Here is a 19,413-nt window from a genome sequence, read left to right as displayed (position 1 = left end):
AAAAGTCCAAAGTCATTATGCAGTTAAAGGGGAGAGCATAAAAGCCCTTTGGCCATCAAAAATGTGAACAGAAACAGCTAGTAAGTATTTGCTTTTCTGGGGTATTTTTCTCCATTGATCATGTAAGGATTCATCAGCCATTTCATCATAGGGGAAAAGCTGATGAACCTAGATTTATGAGTGAACATTCGTGCTGGGAACAGATAAAATCAGCAATCCAGGAGACTCAGCAGGAGGGAGTAGGGACTTGAAGGAAGACTCAAAGAAAAATCTCTCAAGTGAATCAGGGCACTACTTAGTGTAAATCAGGAGTTGGCTTTTATCCTTCACCCTGGTGCTTCCTGCTGAACTTTTGGAAATTAGCCAGTGTTGTAATTAACCCTCCCCCCGCCTCCCAGCTTTTCTTAAGTAAGAAAGAGAGTAAAATCTCCATCTTTTTCAATGGTGAGGTCACTGCAAATAACTTAAAGCCCTTCCTTCCTGTAAGACTGAGCGTTTTGGGAAGTACGCATGCTGCCTGGGTGCTCATGCAACAGTTAGGGTTCAGATTCCTCTACTTCTCCCTCTAAGTGAAGGCTGCAGACCGGGCACCCAGGGTGGCTCCCACTAAATGGCTGAGAGGGGTGGTGGTGGCACTGCCACACATGGGCCTATCACCTCTGCCTTCGTGGTCCTCCCAGAGACTTCATTTCTTCCACTTGCAGATTCTTAGGAGTCCACCAGAATTCTCTCTCTAAAGCCCTATCCTCTGTGATTAGTAATTTCCACAACACGGAAATACTATTTTACTGTTAAATCAAAGTACACAAATTTCTTTTTTTTACACTGAATTATAGTTGATTTACAACGTTGTGTTAATTTCTACTGAACAACAAAGTGATTCAGTTATACATATATATGTATATATTCTCTTTTATATTCTTTTCCATTATGGTTTATCACAGGATATTGAATATAGTTCCCTGTGCTATACAGTAGGACCTTGTTATTTATCCATTCTGTATGTACTAGTTTGCATCTGCTAACCCCAAACTCCCAGTCCAACCCTCCCCCACCTTCCCTGCCCTTGGCAACCACAAGTCTGTTCTCTGTGTCTGTAGTCTGTTTCTGTTTTGTAGATAAGTTCATTTGTGTCATATTTTAGATTCCACATATAAGTGGTATCACATGGCATTTGTCTTTTTCTTTCTGACTTACTTCACTTAGTATGATAATCTCTAGGTCCATCCATGTTGCTGCAAATGGCATTATTTCATTCTTTTTTATGGCTGAGTAATATTCTACTATATATAAAATACATAAATTTCTTTAGTTGACTCTCCAAAATGAATACAAATGTGCTCCTTTTGTCAGAAAATTCCATTATTGTGCATTACCAATATAGTCTTCACTTTAAAAATGTCCCCCCCCCCAAAAAAAAAGATGTTTCCCACATCTGCCCATTTCAGCGTTGACCGGCACACTCCTGCCTTTCCTTCAGGTCTTTGTCGAAACTTTGCTTCCTCCTTGATCTTCTGGTTAGGTTAGTCCCCTCTGTCATATAACCTCACTCATGACACTGTTCATTTCTCACACTTATTGCTCTTGTAACAGCGGTGCTTTCTTTTTTTCTTTCTCTTTTTTGGCTGCGTTGGATCTTCACTGCTGCGCGTGGGCTTTCTCTAGTTGCAGCAAGCGGGGGCTACTCTTTGTTGCAATGCGTGGACTTCTTATTGCGGTGGCTTCTCTTGTTGCAGAGCTCGGGCTCTAGGCACATGTGCTTCAGTAGTTGCAGCATGAGGGCTCAGTAGTTGTGGCATATGGGCCCTAGAGTGCAAGCAGTAGTTGTGGCACAGGGGCTTAGCTGTTCCGCGGCATGTGGGATCTTCCTGGACCAGTGACCAACCCGTGTCCCCTGCATTGGTAGGCGGATTCTTAACCACTGCACCACCAGGGAAATCCCAACAGTGGTGTTTTCTTTCCCCCGCTGGACTGCAAGCTACTTGGGCTACAGGGCAGTGCCTGTGTCATTTGCCATTGCATTCTCCACAAATAGCATGGTGTCTGGCATCTATTGGGCTCTCAATCAAAATAGCTAAATGAACAACTTCAGTCTCCCTTTAATTAATGATTATCTTTAGCACTTCTGCATTATAACCAAAAATTGCTATACCCACAAACTATGGGAATATAGAACTGTGCTGCGATAGTAATACCTGTTATTGTATAACATTGTGCAGTTTACAGACCTCTATTTTATTCATTATTTTATTCCATTCTTACAATTGCATTGTGAGGTAAGTAGGGTGGGCATTGCTGTCTTTTTTAAAAAAACTTTTTATTTCATATTGGAGTATAGCTGATTAACAATGTTGTGTTAGTTTCAGTTGTACAACAAAGTGATTCAGTTATACATATACATGTATCTATTCTTTTTCAAATTCTTTCCCCAATTAGGTCGTTACATAATACTGAGCAGAGTTCCCTGTGTTGTACAGTAGGTCCTTGTTGGTTATCCATTCACACCAGTTAGAATGGCCATCATCAAAAAATCCACAAACAATAAATGCTGGAGAGGGTGTGGAGAGAAGGGAACCCTCTTGCACTGTTGGTGGGAATGTAAATTGGTACAGCCACTATGGAGAACAGTATGGAGGTTCCTTAAGAAACTAAAAATAGTGTTGTCCTTATTTAAGGTGCGAAGACACCAAACCTCAGGCAATTTTCCTCCACTGTAAGTGGTGAACAAAGACTCACTTCCAGGGCCTGTGCTGTTCCATGTCACCAAGCTACCTAATGGTTAGGAAGGCCTTCTACCAGGGTTTTCCTGTTTACTTCCAGAAACTTGATTTTACCTTTTAATCCAATTAATTTACAGTTGGGTCATGTTCTCTTTCTTCCCAATCAGTTCCACCAAGCCCCTGGCACAAAGTTCAAACCAGGGGCCTGGAGATAGTCTGAAACTCCACTCTGCTCAGTGTGGATTTCCCACCCGGCCCCCAAACATATGTTACCAATGTCAGTGTCATTTTCTGACCCTACACCGATGTGTGGCACCATGCCTCCACATAAAGGACCCTCAGCACAGCCTTTGTTGGGAGTTCATACCAGTTTTCTATCACAAAGTAAACGGGGAGACCATCTACTATCAGAAAGCCCTGTAGAAATAGCAGCAAAAAGGGACGTCTGTGACTGAATGCCCATCAGAAGGCTCTTGGTGACTGAATTTCCACTGATCGATATACATGTTGCCTTTGCAATCCTGTTACTTGTCTGTGTCATGTTACTATGCGTGGACATAGGTGTTACTGAAATACAGTGTCTCATGGTTACTTTTTGGTTTCACTTCAATGAACAAGGCTGGGGAGCTGCTGAGGACTGTCATGGTTTGTGAGTATTTAAGTTACTATCGCATCCTCCTTAAGAAATCGCTTTGATAGTCAGTTGCTGCTTTACCTGAGCCTGGCTTGGGTAGGACGGACAGATGACTCCAGCCTCCTCTTTTGCCTCTACTGAAGGTTCTCCAGGTGCCCTCCTCACTCCCCATGATGATTTTTTACAACCTGTAGCTTCTCTGTCCTTTAAGTATAGTAGGATCCCATGGCAACACAGGATTCATATACAGAGTTCGTCTCGTTTCCTGTTCCTTTGTATCCCTGTTATGCAGCATATCTGCAATACGTCTTGTTTGCAAAATAGCTTCTATTGCCTTTTTAAATTAAGGGACTTGGATTGGTCTATAATTTGCTAGCAATTATGTACAAATTAAACTGGATAAAATAGTTTTTAATAACCGTTAACATGTTGATTACATTTAATGTATCGCACATATTTATACATTAGAACTAAGAGAGTTAAATGAAACCTGTTCCCTCTCAGTTTTTCATTTTATTATTCACTAATGAAGAATAATCAAAGAAAATGATTTGGCTTCTGAAGTGATTGGATGTGAAAAGCCAAGTGTGAAGGAAACCAACTTACACTACTTCTGTACTACCTTTGAAAGACCATTATTACTTCTCATGGGCAGTAGAGAAATAAATCAGTGGCTTTATCAATGCAATGGGGCAGTCACTTTAGTCTTAATCTGCCCTCTCTTCCATTCTGGGGAAGTACAAATTAACCAAATAATGTGTATTTTTTAGCGGATATCAAAGGAATACTTCTTTGATAATGCACCTCGTGTTTTTCTTGCTTTCACAGTAATAAACGACTGGTGGCCTTAGTGCCCATGCCCAGTGACCCTCCATTTAATACCCGAAGAGCCTACACCAGTGAGGATGAAGCCTGGAAGTCGTATTTGGAGAACCCCCTGACGGCGGCCACCAAGGCGATGATGAGCATCAACGGTGATGAGGACAGTGCTGCCGCCCTTGGCCTGCTGTATGACTATTACAAGGTAGGACCTGAAGCCCCGCCTCCCTCCACTTTCTGCCTCCAGGGCCTCCCCTCTCTAGTGGGCAGAGGGGCCAGATTCTTCATCCCAGGCCAGAGAATGAATGGCATTGCCACACTCGCTCTGGAATTCAACCTCTTCCTGTTCTCATTGCGACTCTGCTTTCCCATCTATAAAGCACAACTTTACCACCACCCCGAGGGAGTTTCCATTTTAGGATGATTATTTCTGTGCCCTCTGTTTACAAGCATACATATTACCTACGTTTAATTTCTACTTCATATCATATTGCAAATCCTTCTTTGTTGCCATTTTTACTTTATGATTTTTGGTGAATAAAGAATATTGCATTGTGTGGCTGTACCATAATTTAGTCATTGCTCCATTTTGGGGCATTTAGGTTACTTTTATCTTATTTTATTTTTTAATTAAGTAATGAGAACCTTTTAAAAAATTTTTTTTTAATTTAATTTTTTGGCTGTGCCACAAGCTTGCAGGATCTTAGTTCCCCGACCAGGGATTGAACCCTGGCCCTCGGCAGTGAAAACAGAAGTGAAAACGCCGAGTCCTAACCACTGGACCACCAGGGAACTCTCTAGGTTGCTTTTAGATTTTCCATTTTATAAGAAACATCAGGGTTTCTAGATTTTTCAGTTTTGTAAGGAATAACACCAATGAATACTTTAGTGGTAGGCTTTTGCAGCAATTCCAAAATCTGTCTCCATTTGTTTCAATGAGTACTCAATATTTATTTTGAAAAACCCTTAAAACAAAGTGAATGTAATTCGCTTGCATTACAAAAATACCTGCCATAGTTACTTTCAAAATAGGAGTATTTCAGGAAATCGAACAACAAACAATGGTCTGCCTCAACTATAAAGGACTGTATCTGGTATGACCTGCTCCCTTAGAACCAATGAAGTGTAAAAAATCAACAGGTATTTACTGAAGGAGGATATTTATTGCCTGACTTGATTGTAAACACTGTGGGCTTACGATGCTATTGGCACGAAGGTGAGAATGGCCGTGTTTAGTGAACTCTTTATTTTAGAATAAGAACTAAATCCCCCTCTTCCCCTCTCCCTCCATCATGAGAAAATCACCCAAGAGGAATCATTTTTCTTTCAGTAAGCACCAGTCTCAGCTTCCTGTTTCCTCCCTGCTTCCCAGTCCCTGATTCCTCCCAGTGGTCTCAGTTCTGCAAGTTGTGTTGTCCCCTGGGTCTCTCCTAAACCAGGGTTTTTGTGCTTTACAACGATCTCCCACCACCATTGACTCTGGCACTGCCCCCGGGCCTATTTCTTTCACCAAAATTCTCTAAAATTACTCGTTCCTTTTCCAGCTTCTTCCCATTTTCTCTATTAAATCACTCAGGAGGGCTCCCTCCATGGGGAGAAGAATGAAAGCCAAGCCAAGTTGTGCTTATTTAAGATGAAACACGAGGTATGAGTAACTGATAGGTTGGCCCATCCAGGCTACTTTAAATGAGGATATTATTAACTCAAATAAATGCTTTTTTTATGGTTGGAAAGTGCTGGAGAAATATGGGAAAGGCATTCCACTGGTACCCTTGCCAGTCTAGGGTGATTTTTTTTCCCTTTACCAACGGAGCTGGAGTTGGCCGATTTCGACAGCTCTCTTGTGAAGCTGTACAACTCCCAACACGTCTCCTGACATAGCAAGAAAGGGCTTTAACTTTGGGAATTGGGGTCCAGATGAAAGGATATTTTAGGGTCTGACCTCCATTCCATGTAAGCAGGGCAGTTTCCTACAATGAACAGGAATCGCCTGAAAAAAAACGGGCCTAAAAACAAAGATGGTTTCTTGGCAGGCTTTCCTTTCTTGTTTTCTTTGTTTGTGGTTGTTTTATATATTTTAATCCTTTTTGACTAAGGAGCTTATTTGAAAAACACAAGGATGAATTCTAAACGTTTTGGAGTCAGAATTTTCAGAATGTATTGAGGATGGTATAGAAACACAGAACTTACCATGTTAGACCGCTTCATGTTATAGGCTACTTCTTGAGGGTTCAGCTCTATTGGACTTTTGTGTTAATATGTAATGTTCAGAAATGGTCTCATCCCTAGAAAGGAATCACAAAGCAATTTTCCTTTATTATAAAAAATAGTTAAAACTTGACACCTTTTAAAAAAATATCTTTATTGGAGTATAGTTGCTTTACAGTGTTGTGTTAGTTTCTGCTCTACAACAAAGTGAATCAGCTATATGTATACATCTATCCCCATATCCCCTCCCTCTTGAGCCTCCCTCCCACCCTGCCTATCCCACCCCTCAAGGTCGTCACAAAGCACCGAGCTGATCTCCCTGTGCTATGCAGCTGCTTCCCACTAGCCATCCATTTTACATGTGGTAGTGTGTATATGTCAATGCTACTCTCTCACTTCGTCCCCTCTTCTCCTTCCCCTGCTGTGAAAAATTGATACCTTTATCAATCTTTAAAATCTAGTAACATATTAAAGTGACCTTGATTTAATCACTTGGGTCATTACTACAATTTTTGGTAACTTTTATAACTGTGTTAAACAAATATGTTAGTTAATGCTTTTATAAGACTTTGAAGAAATACATTAAGATACACTTTGGTAGTGTATATACGTCCATGCCTCTTTATCACTTTGTCACCGTTTACCCTTCCCCCTCCCCATAGCCTCAAGTCCATTCTCTAGTAAGTCTGTGTCTTTATTCCTGTTTCACCCCTAGGTTTTTCATGACATTTTTTTTTTAAATTCCATATATATGTGTTAGCATACGGTATTTGTCTCTCTCTTTCTGACTTACTTCACTCTGTATGACAGACTCTAGGTCTATCCACCTCATTACAAATAGCTCAATTTCGTCTCTTTTTATGGCTGAGTAATATTCCATTGTATATATGTGCCACATCTTCTTTATCCATATATACACTACCAAAAGTAAGGTAGTTAGCTAGTGGGAAGCAGCCGCATAGCACAGGGAGATCAGCTCGGTGCTTTGTGACCGCCTGGAGGGGTGGGATAGGGAGGGTGGGAGGGAGGGAGACGCAAGCGGGAAGAGATATGGGAATATATGTATATGTATAACTGATTCATTTTGTTGTGAAGCTGAAACTAACATACCATTGTAAAGCAATTATACTCCAATAAAGATGTTAAAAAATAAATAAATATAAAATAAATAAATAAATAAACAATAAAAAATAAATAAATAATAAAAAATAAATAAATAAAAAAAAAGATACACTTTGAAAAAATATATTTTTCTTATTTTTTAAATGTAGATTTTACTACTGTGAAATGGGTATAATTTCAGGCATCTGTATTAGATGGCAGTTCTTTCGAATTAATGAAAAAGAGAAACGCACCTTGAAACAAAAATCTAGTAATTTAGGAAAGCAACGTATTTTATTTCCCACAGGTTCAGAGGATAAAGTATTAGTAAGTATGGTACCTGGATTACCTCTCCTCTTGCACGTTTTTAAGATGTAGAGGAAAGTTGAAATACTGCTTTCTGTAAATATTTTGTAATGCAGAGTAGAGAGTTTGCATAAAACTCAATTTGAGGATGCAGAGAAAAAGGAACCCTTTATACTGTTGACGGGAATGTAAACTGGTGCATCCACTATGGAAGACAGTATGGCAGTTTCTCAAAAAACTAAAAATAGAACCACCATAGGACCCAGAGGTTCCACTCCTGGGCATATAGCTGAAAAAAATGAAAACACTAATTTGAAAAGATACATCCACCCCAGTGTTCATAGCAGCACTATTTACAATAGCCAAGATATGGAAGCAACCCAAGTGTCCATCAGCTGACAAATGGATAAAGACGAGGTATATAAATACAATAGAGTAGTACTCAGCCATAAAAAAGAGTGAAATTTTGTCACCTGCAACATCATGGATGGACTCGGAGGGTATTATGCTAAGTGAAATGTCAGAGAAAGACAAACACTGTATGATATCACTTATATGTGGAATCTAAAAAATGAAAACAAACTAGCCAATATAACAAAACAGAAACAGACTTAAATATGTGGAGAACAAACTAGTGGCTACCAATGGAGAGAAGGGAGGGGGGGAGGGGCAAGATAGGGGTAGGGGATTAAGAGGTACAAGCTACTACGTATAAAATAAATAAGTTACAAGGATATATTGTACAATGCAGGGAATATAGCCAATATTTTATAATAACTGTAAATGGAATATAACCTATAAAAATCGGGAATCTCTATGTTGGACACCTGAAATTTTTTTTTTTTTTTTTTTTTTTTTGCGGTACGCGGGCCTCTCACTGTTGCGGACTCTCCCGTTGTGGAGCACAGGCTCCGGACGCGCAGGCCCAGCAGCTATGGCTCATGGGCCTAGCCGCTCCGCGGCACGCGTCCCCTGCATCGGCAGGCGAAGGTTTTCTCTAGTTGCGGCGAGCGGGGGCTACTCTTTGTTGCGGTGCGCGGGCTTCTCATTGCTGTGGCTTCTCTTGTTGTGGAGCACGGGCTCTAGGCGCACGGGCTTCAGTAGTTGTGGCACGCGGGCTCAGCAGTTATGGTTCACGGGCTCTAGAGCACAGGATCAGTAGTTGTGGTGCACGGGCTTAGCTGCTCTGAGGCATGCGGAATCTTCCTGGACCAGGGCTTGAACTCATGTCCCCTGCATTGGCAGATGGATTCGTAACCACTGTGCCACCAGGGAAGTCCTGTTTTTTATGTATTTTAATGATTTAAATTCATATTATCTAGATGAATGAGTGAATAAGTGGTTTAATAAATATTCATAAGCTGTTGAAATATTCATAAGCTGCTGAAAGCTTTTTATTTTTGGCTTATACATATACATTATAGAAAATTCAGGGAAGCTTAAAGAAGAAAGTGAAATTGCCTGTAGTTTTTCTGTCATATTATTTGGCATCATTTTCTCCATCGCTGAACGATTTTGAACATAAGCCTGGTAGATTGGAGAAATGATTTATACATATTACAGCAACAGCAGCAGCAGCAGGGAGGTGGGTTATGAGCAGAGAATCCAGTGAACAGTTCGTTGCAATAGTCCAGATAAAAAATGATGAAGCCCTAAAGTAAGACATGATGGTAGCTGTTCCTGGGTCAGCATTTGTGAGGTTCTCTCTGAATCAGCCGCTCTGTTTAGTCAGCCATACTGCATAGAGACAAAGCAGTATGTTCAAGAAATCACTGAGTATTTGTTTGAATAAAAGCTGGCAACTGGGGCTTCCCTGGTGGCACAGTGGTTGAGAGTCCGCCTGCCGATGCAGGGGACGCTGGTTCGTGCCCCTGTCCGGGAAGATCCCACATGCCGCGGAGCGGCTGGGCCCGTGAGCCATGGCCGCTGAGCCTGCACGTCCGGAGCCTGTGCTCCGCAACGGGAGAGGCCACAGCAGTGAGAGGCCCGCATACCGCCAAAAAAAAAAAAAAAAAAAAAAAAAAAGCTGGCAACTGATTGTGTGTGTGTGTGTGTGTGTGTGTGAGATTTGGTGGGAGAACCCTATAATTAGGGTCATAATATCTAAGCTGACTCTCAGATTAATGAAGGCGGAGTACAGAAGAAGGGCTTTGGGGAAAAGGATAATTGTATGTTGAGTGTGATGCGCTTGTAGGGTGTCTAGGTAGGGATGTCTGATAGACAGTATTGTGGGTCTAGACTTGAGAACGGGGCCCGAGTTCAGAGGTCTCAGTTTCTCTAAGAAGGACAGTCTTTGGGAAGCCAAAGGGAAACATGGTTCAGCCTGGCCCAGATGGGAGCAAACCCAAAGGTTTCCCTTTGTCACATTGTGCCCGATACTGTAGACTGAGCAGGCTGCCCAGAGCTGGCATCAGTGCATCTTAGCAACACTAATGTTCACTTCCAGGAGTCTTTGGGAGTTTCTAATACGTTTTAGTGTTTGGAATCCCTATTTCTCCTATTTCTTTGATTCTACTTTTTGCAGGCCATTTTGATTGATTCAGTCATCCTTTCAACAAGAATTTAGTGAGGGCCTGCTACATTCTAGGCGCTTGGGACATAACCATGCACAAGGTGGACACTCGTGGAGATTGTAGTCTAATCTTGGATATGAACATTTAGATGGTTCTCAAGTAAGCTCACAAGTTAGCTTAGAGAAGGCATGGGTAGGGTGGGGCAGGGGACTGTGTGATGGCTCTGCTGCAAGAAGGAGCATTGCATGGTCAGAGATGCTGTGTGGCTGTACACACAGCAGTGATGGGGGTGGCCCAAGTTGAGGCAGAAGAGTTTTTGGAGGCCATGTTCCTGAGAATAACGGGAAGCATTGAAGAGTTTTAAGTAAGAGCATAGTGGGGTCAGACTGAAAGATCACTCTGGATCTTCTTAATGGATCCCAAATGGATTTGCAGGGGTTAAGTGAAGGAGAGGAGAGACCAGTTAGGCTGGTGCCGTAGCTCAGGTAAGAGATGTCGGGGGCTGAACCAGGAGGCAGGCATCCACAGGGAAGTTGATGGATTTGAGTCACACAGGATTTAGTGTAATGGCTTCAAGCTTCATCCATATTATAGCATGTATCAGAATTTCATCTTTAAGGCTGAATAATATCCCATTGTATGTATATATCACATTTTGTTTATCCATTCATCTGTAGATGGGTGGACATTTGGGTCATTTCCACTTTTTGGCTATTGTGAATAATGCTGCTATGAACATGGGTGTGCTGGGTATTAAAACTTCATGTTTACCTGTCATTTTCAGTAGATGATAGGAGCTATGTTTTATTTCATTTCTGTCTAGCACTTAGTAATGCCTGCTACATTATAGACCCTCATCATTGACATGTGAGTGAAGGACAATTGATTTACTTTATTTTTATTTAACCAATGCTTATAAATTCCCAGACACTCCTAAGTGGCTTTAAAAAAATTAACTCATTTAATTTTACTGAACACCCTGTGAGGTATAGGACTACCCTTATGCCTGTTTTACAGCTGAGGAAACTGAGGCAGAATTAGTAAGTGGTAGAGCTGAGATTTGAACCCAAACAATCAGGTCTAGGCCTGGACTCTTAGCCACCCTGCTATGTTGCCTCCCTTGCCCAGCTAGCTGGGCTTGCATAATATTCAGGTGAGTGGAAACCATCCATGAGGATTGCTAGTCCGGAATCCAGAAGAGAGATGCTTCTCATAAACGCTCTCTTATGTCCAAATAGTGAAGGCTGTGTTTTGAGTGCAAAGGTGTTTGGCTAGAAGGAAGATCCGGAGATTTAGGAAAAAACAAAATCAAAAACAAAAACAAAAAAACCCAAAACATCCAACCAGCCAAACAAATCTAAACCCACCATTCATGTGTTCGAGAACTAAGGTAGATATAGGTAAGCGGTCCTTCATGCGGCAGGGCGGTCAGGTGATGTTCAGAAGCACAGCTGGTAGGGGGATCCCTTCTCTCAAGTAGCGCTTTTTCAGTAATCTTTCAGGTAATATGTTGGCATTGTGGTTGTGAAGTCAATAATAAAAGTGCATTAGAAGAAGCAGGGTGGGAGCCAGTTCGAGAGCTAGGGAGGGTAGGTGAAGGCTGGCTCAGGTATTAGATGGTGCTCCCTCACTGGACAGTGCAGCCCCCTACCCAGTTTGCCCCCCTGCATGTCAGCACCTGGAGTCCCTCATCAGAGTGGAGGGTCAGTCCCTGTTCCTTAACGGGATACCTGTTGTAGCTCCAAGATGTTTTCTGTCTGCTCCAGAGCACAGATCCTCTTACCCTTTCCCCTCATCCACTCCCAGCCGAGGTGGGGAGGGCTCAGAAGGTGCTCAGGTCCAGCCAGAGAGAGTTGCCAGTGTCAGCAGGGCACAGCAGAATCAGGATTGCTGTGGCTCTACGTTGATCATCACCCTTTTGTATCCGGTCTACTGGCATTGCCAATCAGCCTGGTTACCTTTAACCATCTCCTGGCCATTGCAAATTTGCCACCGTTCTCTGGAGAATGTTCCGTTTCCTTTTCTTTGCTTATGCTGGTGTCAAGCTCTGCATCTACGTAAGTCTGACTGATGGCTGGTGATGTTTTCAGGTTCCTCGAGACAAGAGGCTGCTGTCTGTAAGCAAAGCAAGTGACAGCCAAGAAGACCAGGATAAAAGGTATGATAATATATACAGGAATATGCCTGACTCCCCAGATAACTCTTTTTCTATGTTTTTTGAAAACAATAGTATTAAACTATAACTTTTGTTCTTGAGAGGATATGGGAGTCAAGAAGCTTTATGTCTGCTACCTGTTTTTGGAGTCTGGAACAAAACTGGATCTCTCAGGCGGGAGAGAAAATTGTATTTTTTGGTTTTGCAGTTCTGCAAAGGGCATTCAGTATCTTCCAAGGAGGCTGCAGATCCCAAGAGTTAGGGGTGATATACAGGCAAGATAGCCTACTGCTGGCGTGAACTTTTCTGTCCGTCCGATGGCTGTATGACTGCGATGAGGCCCTTGAGGGAGTGAGACATTTGAAGATAGTCTTTGATAAGGAGGAGAGGAAGGAGCCAGACTGATCTCAGTTCAGGGAGGAGGTGGTAGGGAGCCATGGGTGGCAGAGGACACTGTTGGGGTGCAGGGGCAGGAAAGATGTTAGGAGACCATAGGTCATACTCCTTTCCTTCAATCCTGAGTTAAGAACCAGTTGAAAAACAAGAAACAGACAGATTGAAATTAAAAAGGAAAAAAAATCAATTTTACTTCTGATGAAGCTAATTAGAGAATGTGATTTTGAACCAGCAATTTGTAACATTTCAGTCCTGACTTAGATACGTCTATTCATCCAGTCCCAAGCAGGACTTCAGACCTCCCTGAAGGGACAGGCCACTGATGGCATGGCCGCGGTGACTGGAGTGTCCCCTTTCTTTGGCCAAGATGATCCAGACATAAAGAGGGAACCACAAGGGTCTGAACCACCTTGCTCAGCTACTTCTCCCAAACTCACCAATCAAATACATCTCTTCCCCTGCGGAGGGACGGAGAAGCCACAGTGCTTTTCTGTTGGGGGGTTTTTCCACTTGGAAACATGAAGCCAGGAGAAATGAAGTCTCCTGCTAAAACACATGTCAGAATCTTTCCTGGCCTTGATAGGCACTGCTTGTGACATTGTGATCTTGTCATACGACTAGCGGTGGGGGCCACCCCGCCCATCAGTGGCCCTGTGCTGTGTATCACCTCTAAGGCACATCCCCAGCAGAAGATCAAGGCTGTCTGCATCTGATGTGTGGTTCCACAGGGATCTTCTGATGCTCTATGCTGCTTTGGGGCCCTGGGCACTAGTGAGTAGCAGTGATGACAGGGAGAAAGAGGCTGATGCTCTTCAGGTCCTATAACTTTTCCTCCATCCAGCCAGCATTTATTAGGCTAAGCAAGTGCTGTCTCCTAAGACCTACACCAGTCATCACAGAAAAGTTGGGGGCGGCGCGGGGGGTGGAGGTGGGGAGGGGAACAAATCTAAGATGTGTGCTCTGTATGTATCATAATAGACAAAAGAGCCCATGTTTTGGTAAAGTATCTTCTAGAACAACATTAAAGACTGATAGCCACTCATTGTATTTTAAAGGCCGATTTTTGTGATATCAATGGAGTGCCTTAAAAAAAAACTGGCGGTGAGGTATAGACAAACCACCTTGTATGGACTGATTATGACTTAGTAGACTTCCGGTTGAATGTAATTTGGAAGGATATCATTTGGTCTGCAATGTACTCATGAATTAAGGTGCCATGTGCTGACATGATATCATTACAAATGTTCGTATACAGAAGTCGCCACTTTGAAAAGTAATCTCAATGTCATGACCCCCAATTTTTTAAAAGTATATTTCAATGAACCCTTCTTAGCCTTGCATTTTTTTCTCACCTTATAATGTTTGGTTCAATTTTGAATTCTATTGCAGGTGAGTCAGTATATCTCACAATAATTCTTACTTTGTTCTGATCACCCATTTTTGGGATGACTTCCAGAGTTCTCTGGCATCAGCTTTTAAAGTGGGTGCTATTCTATAGAGGCACAGTTACACATTATAGGATGGTGCCGAGTCTGTTGTTCCCTTGTCTCATGGTAGTGCCGATTCAACCAGATTTGCACAACTCTATTAGTTTGCTTATTTATTTGTTGATAAGCACACCAAAAATATTTTGACGTGTGTTTCTTGTTTAGAATCCAAGAGTTTTGCATGAATTAAAGACTTAAGAAATTTGGACTGAAGTGGACTCTAACTGTAGAGGAGTTGATTAATTCTGAATATTTTGGCAAAGCCAGTAAGACCGTGCTTGTGCAAAGCCCAGAAGTGCTGGAAGTGGATAATTGCTTTGGTAGCTAATGAACGTAGACCAACCGTCCTACACCCAACTTGCAGGACATTACCCACAAGTACTAGTAGTTACTCCTCCACAGAAGGGTCCCGGATAAAATGAGTTTGAGAAATCGTGGGTTACAGTTAAACAAGTGGAGGAACCCTTGGGGGCCTTTACTGTGTTCACGACTGTGACCCACCAGGGTGGTCTCGTTTAGGCAATTTTTTTTTTTTAGTACTGATTTTATCATGGTCTCCTTTCTTTGAGGAACATATATTAACATTCTATGCAATGTTCTCAACAATAAGGTTTAGGGAATACTGATATAAATGGGTGGCCTGGGTTTTGGCATCATCAGCTTACTGGATTCAGATTGAACAGAATTTCTAAATTTTCACTGTGTCTTAGATGCAGATTCATTGTATTGATATAGCCATGAAAGCAGGTTATTACTTAAAGCCAGAATGTTTATAGACTCACGATTTCATTCTTTAAAGGGTTTGTTTCTAGAATGATTTCTGCAGGTCTGTGACCGACTCAGAGAGGTCCAGGTATTTTTCTGTTGGCTTTGTTCATGTGGAGCCATTCTTTCCTCAAGCTTCACTTTGAAGTTTTATTTGAAAAATCAAAGCTAAAAATACCGAGTCCTGTTTGAGAGGCAAGCTCAGAGGCGAGTGGATTTCCTTAACAGAGAGGAGCTGCGAGAGCCCAATTCTTGGAAGAACCAATTTTATTCAAATATGTCTCTCGATGAGAGATGGCTGTAAGCCCCAGAAAGCACATGCTAGTTTTAAAAAAAACAGACATTGGAGACGGGGCTCCATGCAAAACGTGCATTTTCTCTCTGTGTCATTCAGAATAATCTATAAATAAGTAAGATCTTACTGACCACAAGGACTTTGCTAGTAAAATCATTTTGCTATCAACAACGCTCTTTTCGTAAGAAGTTTCTCTTTGCTTCTGCTCTCTCCCAGAACTCTATAGTATAGATGAAAGTATTTCATCTTATACTGGCAAGAATTAATCTTCTGAATCCTTTCCTTTCTCTTTGTAGCACGGGAGGTCTGAGATCTGAGAGATCTTGTCTTACGTAAGCCCAGTTACACCACTTCCTTAAGCCCTGAAAGTAATTCAGTGCTAAGGACATCAACGAGCTGATGGTACTTCTCAATTTAGTGAAAATATTCTAATGATAAATTCTCATTATATTATTATTATTATTATTATTATTTTTTGCGGTACGCGGGCCTCTCACTGTTGTGGCCTCTCCCGTTGTGGAGCACAGGCTCCGGACGCGCAGGCTCAGCGGCCATGGCTCACGGGCCCAGCCGCTCTGCGGCATGTGGGATCCTCCCGGACCGGGGCACGAACCTGTGTCCCCTGCATCGGCAGGCGGACTCTCAACCACTGCACCACCAGGGAAGCCCTCTCATTATATTATTTTTCCTGCAAGGAGTTTAGCCTGCAGAAGAGTGAAAAATATTCTTTCCACTCTCTTCCTTTAACTTATTGTCCTGCTCCCACCTTTTTTCAAAAAAGCTACTTAAAATGTTTTCTTCTGAAAGCTTTCAAACATACCTATAAATAAAGACGATGATATAATGAACCCCCAGATACCCATCCCATCCTCTGGGTTCAGCACTGATAACTTTGTGTTACACCTACTTAAACTTGACCTTTTCTTTCTTTCTTTTTAAATTTTTATTGCAATAGTATTCAAAATAAGTTCCTGGCTTACTTTATGTCATTTCATTTCTAACAACTTATGATTTGTATCTCTAAATAAAGACATATTATTACCTAATCTCAAAATCATTATCACCTCTAGGTGAGTTAACAGTACTTCCTTCACATCAGCTACCTCTCAGTTCATATTCAGTTGTCTCAAAAATCCCACTGCCTCCTAAGTGCCTTTTTGGTTTTTTAGATCAGGATCCAGACAAGATCTGCTAATCCTATTTGATTATGTCTTTTAAGTTTCTTAACCTAGAACAAGTCTCCCACTTTTCTTTCTTTTTTCATGCCTCTGACTTATTGAAGAAACCAGGTCAGTAAGATGTGTGACATTCTGGTTTGTATGATTGTTTATTTTCCATGTTGTTTAAATTATCCTTCCAGCTCCCATATATTCTAAGAACTGGAAGCTGGATGTAAAGGCTTGCTTGATTTAGAGTCAGCTGTTTCGGGGGGGGGTGGTGGGCAATAGCACTTTCTAGGTGGGGCTCATTGCATGATACCAGGAGGCACATATGTCTAGTTGTCCTCCTTCTAGTGATACAAAGATTCATTGCATTCCATTGTAAAGTTTGCCATCAGCTTTCCCCCTAATGCATTAGCATCCACTGATTCTTGCTTACATCAGTTATTCGGAGTTGCGGAAGGGTGATGTTTCTAATTCTGTTCTGTTGCGGGGTGTGGGTTTAAACACACAGAAACTGTCTTGGCACCAGTGGAGCCCAGAGTAGTTTGAGTGGAGGAGAAAACCGAGTGCAGGTCCTAAAGACTGTTCCAGTGAACCTTTCCCTAAATCAAGACCACCTGGAGAATTCAAAACGGGAACAGTATAGCACGAACGTCTCTGAGAGCCCAGCCGTCATCCCCATGGCGGGAATCACAGTGGTGAAGGCCGAAGATTTCACGCCGGTTTTCACGGCCCCACCTGTGCACTATCCCCGGGGAGATGGTGAAGAGCAACGCGTGGTTATCTTTGAACAGACTCAGTATGGTGTGCCGTCCGTGGCCAGCCACAGCACCTACCTCAAGGATGATCAGCGCAGCACCCCGGACAGTACTTACAGCGAGAGCTTCAAAGACGGAAACACAGAGGTGAGTCCCTGGCTCTTACATCAGCAGCTGGAACTGAAACCCAAAACCACCTAACTTGTTTTCTCTGTTGGCTTTTTAAGTGGGATGAGTGAATTCAACTGTGAGTTTAAGATTTTGTTTTGTTTTTTTTTTAAACATGCCTGCATCTTTCCTCATAAACGGATTTTATTAGACCATTGGCCTAGGTGTGTGGAGGAATATTTCCGTTTTCCTGCCTCTTAGATGACAGATTCCTTGACTGGTTTTAGTTTTAGTCTTAAAATTAACTGTTTTTGAAGAACAAAGGGCTGTTTGCGTGGAAATTTCCTACTTTGTAAAGTGTTCACTCTGACCTCTTCTAGTTTGTAACTTTCCAAATGGCAGCCAAAGATGTTGCCTACCCATCACTTTTTAAAACAATATAACTCTTTAAAGACCTTGTCCGATTGAATACTCAAGAAAGAATTGGTATTATCAATAACCAAGTGTGTACGTGTATGTGTACTTTGTACCTTACAAATAGATTCTGTGTATTCTTCTCGTGTCCCCAAAGAACTTACAGAAGCAATGATCTTTGCTTGCTTGTTTGTTTTAAATTCACACGTTTGAAAATTTTGCTAATTGTTTACAATGATGTAACCAACATCAGAATCGGTGGAAAGTTTCCTCATCCTAAAAGTTTGAATTTGAAGCCCTCCCGTCTCCTCTTGCTCATGGCAGACACTAATCTGCCTTCTGTCACTATACTTCTGCTTTTTCTAAAATTTCATATAAATGGAGTGGTAGAGTATAGAGTCTTGTATGTTGTCTTCTTTCATTTAGCAGAATCTTTTTGAGATTCATCTATGTTATCGCTTGTGTTAATAATTTGTTTCTAAAATTGCTGAGTAGTATTCCATGGTAAGCATGTATCACAATTTATTCACCAGTTGGTGGACTTTTGGTTGTTTCTAGGTTTTGGCTTCTAGGGTTTGGCTATTATGAATAATGCTGCTGTGGACAGATGCTTTCATTTGTCTTGTGTAAATACCTAGGACTGCACTTGCTGGGTCTTGTGGTAAATGTATGTGAAACACTGCTGACAGTGTTTCAAGGTGGCTGGAACGTTTTCATTCTCACCAGCAATACATGAGGGTTCCCCTTTTCCATATCCTTGCCCAAACTTGATATTGTCTGTCTTTTTAACTGTTGTCGTTTTAGTGCATATGTGATTGTGTCTCATTGTGGTTTAAAATTACATTTCTCTGGTGTCTAGTGATGTTGAATATTATTTTGTGTGTTTATTTGACCATTCCTATAACTTCTTTTGTGAAATGTCTGTTCAAATAATATGCCCAATTTTTAAATTGGGTTATTTGTCTTCCTTTTATTAAGTTGTAAGAGATCCTTAAATAGTGTAGCCCTTTATCAGTTATACGTTTTGCAGTTTGATAGCCACTTTATTTTCTTAACTATGTTTTTCAAACAGCAACAATATATAATCTTGATGAAGTCCAGTTAATCAATATTTTCCTCTTAGAGTTTATGCTTTTGATGTGCAGTTTAAGAAGTCTTGGCCTAACCTAATGTCACAAAGATTTTTCTTGTTTTTTTCTAGACATTTAATAGTTTTACATCTTACGTGTAGGTTTATGATCCACTTTGAGATAATTTTTATATCTGGTGTTAGAGAAGGGTTGAGTCCCATTTCTTTCCCGCATTGATATCCAGCATCATTTGTTGAAAAGACAATATTCTTTCCATTTAATTGCCTTGGGATCTTTGTAGAACAACAATTGCTGATATAATTGTGGATCACCTCTCCAATTTTTGACCCAGAATATGTAATGCTTTTCTTCTTGTCTTTAGTTCAGGTCAGCTGCTTCAACATTTAGGAGCAGTGCCTTTACATTTGAGTCGATGGTCACTGACATCTCATTTTGCACTCCACCTGGGTCAATAAAAGACAATGGCAGAAGGAGAAAACT

General features: G+C 41.5%; 1 protein-coding gene across 1 annotated transcript in view; it reads left to right on the top strand.

Moving 5' to 3' along the window:
• Nucleotides 1–4,210: 4,210 nt before the first annotated feature.
• Nucleotides 4,211–19,413, top strand: part of GRHL2 (grainyhead like transcription factor 2) — a gene marked incomplete at both ends in the record, with an annotated part of 113,842 nt that continues 98,639 nt past the window's right edge. Inside the window, 3 exons of the mRNA XM_082675236.1 lie at nt 4,211–4,378; nt 12,392–12,459; nt 17,074–17,467. Coding sequence (XP_082531362.1) covers nt 4,211–4,378; nt 12,392–12,459; nt 17,074–17,467 — 630 coding nt within the window. The remainder of the gene's footprint in view (nt 4,379–12,391; nt 12,460–17,073; nt 17,468–19,413) is intronic.

This window comes from Grampus griseus (assembly GCF_964374135.1).
Source record: "Grampus griseus genome assembly, chromosome: 17".
Classification (NCBI taxonomy): Eukaryota; Metazoa; Chordata; class Mammalia; order Artiodactyla; family Delphinidae; genus Grampus; species Grampus griseus.
Note: the sequence above shows the minus strand (reverse complement) of the source record. Positions and strands in the feature narration are given on the sequence as shown.